Genomic DNA, 9,833 nt, shown 5'->3' on the forward strand with positions numbered 1-9,833 from the left:
TTCATCATTTGCAGCCCATATTGTCACTAGAAAGAATCCCCATTTGTCTCTGCCCACCTTTTATACTTCCTTTGCATGTCACATCCAGGCAGCATTCGATCTCACAGTGAGAAGTGGTCATAATGTTTCAGTTTGTCAGCCTATGTTGCCTTGAACAGAACTGAGTAAACTGTGCTTTATCTAAATTAAGTGACAGAACAATAACCAAGAATCAATAATGAATAACTCTGAATATTTCTTTACTGTCCCTTCTACTGCTGCACCTCTGTTGGCCTTGATTAGACGCTTTTATCACAGGTAAAGAGCACTTCTGCTTCATCAGTGTTACGTGGAAGGTCATTTATAAACAACAAGCACGAGACTGGTCTCTGTATTGAACACTGTGAAGTGCCAGTGGTAATTTCAACCCACTCAGAAGAAGAGTCACTATGACAATTATCAAACATTATCTTTTCTTCCTGTTTTAACTGTAAGCACGAAGTGAACTACTTATTCACTGCAGGTCGAAAGCAAAAAGGCTGTTGTTATTTGCACAGTAAAATACATTAGATAGGTCACAAAAAATTCTGGTAGGTGAAATTTTGTCATTCAGATAATTTAACACGTGGGCAGCAAAATGGCAGATGGCTTCCGTAGAGAGGCCATTATGGAATCCAAATTGTGATAATTCAGAAGCTTATATTTGCACACAAGCTCAACCATTCTTAAATACATTATCTACTCCAAAACTTCTGCAAAAGAAGTGAATAGATACTTCAGCTTGTCGGGAAAGATACTCTCTGAAAGTGATGTATTAAACATATGGTTGAGTATGGTAGCTGTATAAGAAGAAAATGCTCTAAACATTTTGTTTGAGATGTTTTGAATCATGTAAGTATTTTTGTTCTTAGCAGTGTTAATTATTTTCTGATGTCCTGGAAGAAATTGGTGTTATCTTGATTTGACTGAATGCTTGTTGTATGGAATGTCCCATATACTGAAATTCTTTTTCATCTGAGATAATTGTATCAAGTTTCTCAGTCACATTTAGAAAGTGGCTGATAAAGAGGTTTACTATATGTTTGGTGTCGTGGACCATTTGATCTTTATCTTTAATAACTAGATAACTTTGCTTCCTTCTAACTACACTCAACAATGTTTTCATTTTATTTTCAGACTTACAAATCCAGACATGTCATTAAAGCTTTTTGATTTTGTTGCAACACTTCTGAATAAAGTACTTTCTATAATATGAAACCAGTTGCATACCTATGCTTACCCTGACTAATTTCTACGGTTCTCTCTTTCTGCTACGCAATACTTTAATATCTGTTGTTATCAAAGGTTCCTTTGATACACCACTAGAGCCATATTTCACAGTCTACATAGTGAAACAGCTGTTATATGCTTAGAGAAATTTACTTATATGTTCATTGTCTCATATACATAATTCCAGCTCCTGGTTTGCAGGTTTCTTCTAAAGAGATGTGTCATGAGTTCATTAATTGTTCTAAAGGTTTTCCTAGTTATGACATAATGTATGGCTGATTCACCGTCATGATGTGACAACTCATTCAAAAATGGATGAAAACTATATCGTCCTGCCATATTAAAATATTTTCTATTGCGTTGCTACTGTCCTGGACACTTCTGGCGGAAAAGTTTACAGCTGAGGTTAGACTGTATGGAGTAAAATTTTTATATCTTGTTTTCGGTTTGACTCCTTCAAAAAGATTGACACTGAAATTTTTTTAGACAGATGACATAATATGGTTTCAAATTTTTCTAATAACTACTGAAAATTTCCCACTGGCGATATATAAAGTGTAATAATTATTACCTAGCTGTTAGGCAGTATGACTTCATATACAACTGCTTCCACATGTTATCCTGCAGAAAAACTACTTGTTTGAATTTGTGGCACATCTGTATTTCTGTCATTCTCTCTTTCTACATTCCAGTGCTTTTTGATGAGCTGTAATTCTTTTGCTTTCTGGCTTACTCTTCCCATCATACAATTTACATCTGTTCATGGTCATTATTTCATTACACTACTCATTTTCTGTCACATCCACTCAGAAGATTCTGTGGTTCATGAATGAACACTCCTGGGTAATATTCTACAATTTTTGTTTTTAAACTAACAGTTTTTTGCTTTTGGTTTGTAACTGGGCACAATAGTAAGATTTATTTTTATACATGAAGATGACCTGATAGCTGAAAACTATTACGTTAAATAACACATAATGTAGAATACTACACATGTGTGTTTCAGTCATAATGAAATTACTTAACATTACGAGAGAGAACTGTGTTATAATGCTAATTATAATAATAAAATAGTTGTAAAAAAATAAATTGGAAGGTTTCTGAGAAGATGCTTTTCAATAAGAGTAGAAGTAACCGTACAACGTTAACATCTTTAACTCAGTCTTAAACTCCACCACATTAGCTAGATGACATTTAATATACGCATGCAGGTTTTGGTTGTCAAAATACTATCCACACTTTTATTGCTAATGTTCCATGACAAGCCACTCTTTTACAGTTTGGCATTAGTAACTTGATCTCTGTGTTCCACTTTCAGATTTCACACTATCTTGAAGAAATTCACTTTCTTTTGGCTAATGGGAACTTACTAGCTTTCTTTCTTCCTTTACAAAAAATGTTTTGCTTCCTCAGATTTCTTCTTTAGTGGTGGAGAGCAACCTCTGAGAATACTCAACCTTCACCTTCTTGGTACTGCTCTGTATGCATCAACAAATATTATTTTAACAGTCATCCTAAAAGCTAAGTAGCTTCTTAAGTACTCAGCTGGCACATCAAAGGAAAGAACATGCTAAAACTTCCAGTTCATTCATTCATTATGTTCCAGATCACATTATGAGAGAGTATCTTCAGGGATACAGAACGAGCTAGGTTACACACTAACAAAATATAAATATCAGTACTTAATTGTGTTCTTAAGTTTACAGATATAGCTGAGAAACCTTCTGAGGCTTTTCCAATAAGAGTAGTTAGTTTATCAGAACTTCTGTCTTTGGCTAATGATGTAGTGATGATGTGGTATGTGATATAATGCATGCATAGACAGAGATAGAATAGAACAGAGGTAATTTTCATTTTAGTTATATATTATTTTTTTGGAATGTAGATTGCAGCACTAGAATCTGTATCACAGTCTGAGGTCTAGGTTTGAAGAGTGGCAGTTTGGTTGACAGATGGTGAAGCCAATGAATGTGATGTCACAAGAATAAATGATTAATTAGTGACGCATCATCACAGCAATAGACCGATGAGGTCATCAACATGACAGCCACACTAGCTTCGAAAATCTCTTGCTGAAAGACATCACTAACAATAAAATAAAAACATTATTAAAAAAACAAATGTCGACAAACTACAGGACTTCCACTGGAACAGAGGGTTTCTGGTGGGGAAAACCTTTCATTCAAATTCAGTAGGTTATAAAATAACAAGAATTAAAAATACACATATATAAGCCTATCCACTGCTGTTAAAATCTCGAATGAAATAAATGCCAAATTTAAATGCAATTTTTGCACAAATCAATAAATAACTTACTAATAATCACCACCTCTAATATCTGTAGAGATCTGCAACACAGAACGATCAACTAACCAAGAAACTCTTCCCCTCCCTTATCCACAAATGGATCATCTCCCGTAACTGTACACAGATTCACAATCAATACAACCTACCCCAATTTATCGCCATCTCCACAAGAATTACACACAGTTATAGTAAACAACATATTCTAAGCAACCCTCCATTTGATACCTCAGCATCTCCACTAGTACAATAATATAAAATTTATTCTGCTCACAATCAAATCAGTCAGCTCTTCCTAAGGAAGATTACACAGAGGGGCATCCAAAATAGCAAAAATAACAGTAAAGGAAAAATTAAAGAAACATATCTTATATTCATACTAAATGATTAACACACACACAGTCTAACTTCCACCTGTGCTCTTTCCATTCATTAAAATAAACCTCAAAAATTAAATTGAATAAAGCCACATATGCAGAAGACACAGCTTTCGAAATGTAATACAAAACACATTCACCTACAGGTATTCCTCCTCCACATACACTTGCCCAAACAAATTTATGGTTAGCACAATGGACTCTCATTCGGAAGGATAACAGTTCACACCCATGTTAAGGTCACACTGATTTCGGTTTTTCACAATTTCCATAAATTGTTCCAGGCAACTGATGGGACAGCTCCTTTGAAAGACCATGGTCAATTTTTTCCCCAATCCTTGAAACAATCCAAGTCTGTGCTCCATCTCTATGACCTCGATGTTGAAGGGACATTAAACCCTAATCTTCCTTCCTTCAAACACACTTGCTGAGTAGATCTGAGACCCCTTCCAACAGCTCCAATAATAGCAGACCAATATTCCTCTACAGTAATGGTGCAAACTGGTTTCAAAATTTAGAAACCCCACACAATGATTAAAAATAAAACACTCACAACTAAAAACCCTAACCCCCCCACTTCGTTAGCAGTCCACACATCAGAATAAATTACATTTCTATCCTCTATATGTCCTTTAATAACATCTATTAGCATGGCAGTGTCTCCTTTTACATTATCTTAATAGCAAGTCTCATCGACCCTTACCAAACACAAAAGGGCCAAAAACCCTAATCACAACTATCAGCTTACCATTATTATATTTATCCTTTTCAAAACAAAACTCATCAATTCCTACCACGAACTCCTACACCATGCCACATTTTTCCCCCTCCTACATACTACAACACTACAAACCTCCCACATAAAGGAATCCAATCAATCAGGTACTTCCTACTAAAGTACACTTCATTGCATGCAAAATAAACACTATCAATAATTTAGGACAAAGAAGAAAACTCACTGAGTAGTAGAAGTGTTGAGTCGCCTAACTAGTCTCTCTATCTCTGCTGCCGCCTCTCTGTCCCACATTCCTATCTCCACACCTCCTGCTTCCCTCCGAGCTGTCAGCCACACTCCCCCGCCTCTGGACTGGAGATAAAGGATGCACCATGGGAAAGAACATGCCATGATCATAATGATCATGTCCTCAAAGACAACAGAAGAATCTCAATAACTATCAAATACGTATGATATGCATATTGCGGTTGCATCTCAAACTGTCAGCTTGAAATTTCGCACTGAGATTATTGTGGTGTCTTTTATAAAGAGATGGTGATATGAACAGACAGTCACTGTATTTGAGAGCATGAATTTACATTAGCCTACGTTAATTTCAGAAATGTTTTATTTATTTTCAAGATTGGCTATTTTGCTATACTCTTGACTTCGACTGGAAACTGCATAATTTGGAAATCAAAGTCTGAGCTTTACGAGATTGCCAATCATGGAGAAGTAACAAGTGAGCGAATTAACATCCTGAAGCTATAGCTCATGAACAAACTAACCAACAACAACAAACAGGAGAAACCCAACTGAAGCAACTTATTTTCATTGTATTGATAAATAATCCCCTGGATGAATGAATAAATAAAATAAAGTGACATTTCTCCCTATCTCTGAATCTGTTCCAGAAGAAGGGGAGCTGGTGTGACAAACTCCAATACAATTGGCAACATCCTCCATAATAACAACAACTCCAAGCAAATTCTATGTACCATAAATATACAGAACACACATACTGGCAAATCAAATGTGAACCAACCACAATTTTAAAGGCACCACGACACACACAAGGTCAGGTCGACCGAAGCGTCCGATCCCACCCGTCTACTTTGACCCGTGACGTAAGGCTGTTGTGGTGTGTGACGTCACAACGGCACGGAATTTAGTTTGTTAGAGTGGTGTGTTTGTAGGTGTCGTTTTGATGTGTTCGCTGGTGGTCTCTGGTGGTGTGTTTATGTGTTAGGTAACGTTTTTGGTTTAGTTTGCGTGTGTGACGTGTTTATAGGTGGCGTATTGTTGCAGTTGGTGGTTCTCTCTGGTGGTGTGTTTAGGGGTATGGGGTTCATTTGCGTGGTAGCATTGCACGTGTGTGGTATCAGTAGTAACTGCTTTCAGCGGAATATTTTTCAGTGAGTTATTCGATTTTGGTTTCGTTATATCAATGTTATTGTAGTTTTTTTTTCTGTTCGTCGTGTGTGAATTTTGGTAAATTGCTTTTTTTATGCCTTGGTAGGTATAGATATGACTGGCAAGGTCAACAGTTTTCGGTTGTCGGCGATGATGGGGGACAGTGTGTTCTCTCTAATAAAATTTCTTGAACTATTCGGTTTTTTGGATGAAGTCGTGAAGTGTTCATTGTTTCGTGAAGAAATGAGGCTTACTAAAATTTGGCGTCTCAGACCAGGGAGATGTCATAAGGATAACAGGTCAAGGGAAGTGTTCAATTCCAATTTTGTTGGTTTGTTGTGCTTTTTGAGGTAGTGATGGTTGTGGATGTGGTTTTGGATTTTATGATTTGGTATCGGTAGTTTCTGTTGACCTATATAGGTCAAGGGAAGTGTTCAATTCCAATGTGTGGTTGTGGGTGTTCCGGTTGCTGTTGAGCTATATAGGTCAAGGGAAGTGTTCAATTCCAATTTGTGGGCTCAGGAGCTGCTGTTGAGCAATATAGGTCAAGGGAAGTGTTCGATTCCAGAGGATATTGTGTTTAGTGGAATTTGGGGAGTTTTGTGTTGTCAGTTTTTTTCGTCATTTTGTGTGGTTTGGTATGGTTGTGTGTGTCTAAATTTGTTTATATTTACTTTGTCCTCACCCAAAAACCCCAAATTTCCCACACTTGCCTCGATAGTTTCATTAGGTTTTTTGTGGAATGTGTGTGTGTGGGTTTATTTTCATGTTTGTGGTCATGTTTACGTAATGACGTCATAGGCACCATATTGGAGTCGTAGTGTATGGTCGTTTCTGCCATACTTGCGACATCATGGGTCAAAGCAGACGGGTGGAATCGGACGCTTCTGTATTTCCACAAGGTTTAGACACAGTGTTAACAAAATGGCACATAATAATCTCACTGAAACAAAAGTAAATATCACAACTGCCATCTATTTGATCAAGTAAATATCGCAACTGCCATCTATTTGGTATGTGATGACACACTTCGAAAATATATTTGGATGTCTTGCTTCATTCATAATACAACCCAATAGCTACAACAGAACTGTTTGTGGACAGAAAGTGGTAACCCATATGAGTGTATTTTGAGTTACTGCATTGTTTAAGTTTGATTACATTCAAAGACAAGGGCATAAATACAATAACACAAAGAAGTTTATTGAGTAGACCTTGTTTTCTAACAGTACATAGGAAACTTCTTGTTACCAGTACATGGTGGATTCAAAAAACTCAACAGATTGTGTGATGCAATTAACCTTTACTAAATTACGGGTCAGCATTTTCTTCCAAGCACCTTCTATTCTTGTTATGGAGCATATTTTATGCATACAGAAGTCAGATGATAGTTTTATGCCTGCTACTTTGAACACATCATGAGTCAAAGTAGGTGGGTGGCATCAGCAGGTTTCATTACAGATCAGCAGCATATCTGTGGTTGTGCAGGCAGACTTTAATTGGAAGTTCTAAATTTACTCCCGCTGACTCTGTTATTGTGCCCAGTATTACGTAACTTAACTTCATTTTCACACCAAGGGTAGCCTATTTATCATGAGCGAATGCTGCAGTGTGGAAAACTCGTCCATCTCTCTTCAAAATAATGGAAGACATCCTGGGCCATTTTGATTTTCTCAGTTCTTTAAGAAACTGACTCAAGGTGAACATATGGTCTATAACCTGCATGTTACAAAGGATCTCGACAGTTAAGGAAGTATAACAGTTGCGCAGAACGCTGAAACCTTCGATTGTTTGCATCATCTGCAGATCTATCTCTCTCTATCTTTTGAGAGAGAATGGAGTATGTTGCCTGCCTACACACCAGTCAACAGGTACAGAGCCTGAGTCGGCATCGTACTGCCTTGTCTATTGAATTATAACAGATGTCTACATATTCTTGGAAGTGCGGTATCATGTATTCACCAGGGAACTATTAATCACAGCGCTCTCATCATCTCTCCCTCTATGTAATACTTGCTAATGAGGAAATGACATTCACACGAAATAGGTGAGTATATGAAATGGACATTCCTTGAGAAGAAAAATGCAACGTATCACTCCTAATAGAGAGGCATTTCTAGAATCAAAACTTTTGATGTGCAAGAAGGAATATAATGACTAGCTGGCTTACAAATGTGTAGCCTCACTGGTTCAAAGAAAGGATGAAGTGGTGGTCACTACAGGTCAATCTGTCACAACAACCTGCATGCCAAAAACTAATAGGCCTACAGTAGAAAAACAAACTGTCGCACTTAATCAAGTGGGAAGAAATCAAATTTGTAAATTGGTGACATCTGGAGAATAAAAATTTCTGAAATTCAGTAGAAATATTACGTAGTTCCTCATAAATTTGTCTCTTGAAGAAGTCAGATAAACTGCATTTTTAACAACTACCTTAAAGAAATTTGGAAAGTAAGTATTTAACTACAGAAAATTACAACGCAAGTAACGAATGAAAATAATAACACGTATGAACCAACAGCAGTCCTCAAATGAAATTAGTCTTCCACATCACGATGCATGCATAAACGCTATGTTGCCAACATCTCGCACAGAACACGTTCACTGAGATCAAGTAGATTCCAAGAACGCGCAATAGGAATGATACAATGCACACGCCATTCTCCACTATAATGTTTTGCCTTCTGTACATTTACTCGCAATTAATCCACAATCATCTTTTATTCCCTCCGGTTTAACTTCCCAAAACGACATCCGGTTGGATAATGCTACGTATGAAATATGCCTTCATTCATGTAAATATACAACAAGAGTTTCGTAAGGTAATATGCAATAACTTCATCTACATACACGTAATAAAGCAAACCGAGACACACATGCATACAGTAATACATATGAAAACAAGCCAAACCTTTCTGTTTCAGGTAAAGCACATTCTCTTCAGCCTTCTTTGTTTTCACTTCAGTATCTAGGCATGACGCCGTGATGTTGACAAATTTCTTTGTTGATACAAGATCAACACAGAAGGAAAAATTCCCTTCCCCAACAAGTAAAACAGTATCATCTACTGTAAACAAATCCAGTCGCATTATAACATTATGGCGGAACGCTTGTGTTATTAACTTCTCTGGACAGGGTCGGTGAAAGATTACACCAGCTAAACTGGATGTCGAACAGCAGCTGTCGGCAAAATATCGTCATATTTCGCTTCTTGCCTATCTATAAGATAGTCAAGAAGGGTCACGAGAACGCAAAAGAATAAAACCTCTGATTACGTGATAAGAAAAATTTGTAAAGAAGAACAAATTAACTATTTCAAAACTATTGAAAACCACGGTGACAGTTCTATTGCCCACCAATCCAAAGAATAGTGTGATTTTGGTATTAATAATGTTATCAGAAAATTCATTCTATTTTATTTCCCTGTATGCTTTACCCACACATTCCATTTTTCTAAAAAATGAAACCGTGCGATACAACAGAAATCGATAAACGAGGTAGGCTTACCATTTTAATCACATTTAAAGGTCTGTATTTCGTAAAGTGAAGCGTCGTAAATAATATAGGAACTTAAAATAAAGTCGACAATCGCTACGCTTACATGCAGCATATCTTCCGGAAGACGAAAACCGAATTTCGGAAACGTGTTTTTCGCTGTCGTGTTTACAAGGGCTAAAGCAAATTTGCCAACCCAATCAACTATGGCACCTGGAAACCAGCTGTTGCAGTTTCTGATGTAGTCATCACAATCACTATTTATCTTTAATGAAAAATTA

The 9,833-nt window shown here is 36.8% G+C and overlaps 2 protein-coding genes across 3 annotated transcripts in view; both read right to left on the reverse strand.

Annotated features, from left to right (window-relative positions):
- LOC126457484 (semaphorin-2A) overlaps positions 1 to 4,989 on the reverse strand; it is a 39,760-nt gene extending 34,771 nt beyond the window's left edge. Inside the window, exon 1 of the mRNA XM_050093780.1 lies at positions 4,889 to 4,989. The gene's annotated coding sequence lies outside the window, so the exon portion shown is untranslated. The remainder of the gene's footprint in view (positions 1 to 4,888) is intronic.
- Positions 1 to 9,290, reverse strand: part of LOC126457485 (mitochondrial ribosome-associated GTPase 2) — a 176,040-nt gene extending 166,750 nt beyond the window's left edge. Inside the window, exon 1 of one of the 2 annotated variants that reach the window (XM_050093783.1) lies at positions 8,969 to 9,105. Coding sequence is in view for 1 of the 2 variants with exons in the window: in XM_050093781.1 (XP_049949738.1) it covers positions 8,969 to 9,146 (178 nt within the window). In the remaining variant the exon portion in view is untranslated. Of the gene's footprint in view, positions 1 to 8,968 lie in introns of both variants that reach the window. The other variant, XM_050093781.1, reaches the window with a different exon arrangement.
- Between the last annotated feature and the right edge of the window lie 543 nt (positions 9,291 to 9,833).

Source organism: Schistocerca serialis, chromosome 2 (genome assembly GCF_023864345.2).
Source record: "Schistocerca serialis cubense isolate TAMUIC-IGC-003099 chromosome 2, iqSchSeri2.2, whole genome shotgun sequence".
Classification (NCBI taxonomy): domain Eukaryota; kingdom Metazoa; phylum Arthropoda; class Insecta; order Orthoptera; family Acrididae; genus Schistocerca; species Schistocerca serialis.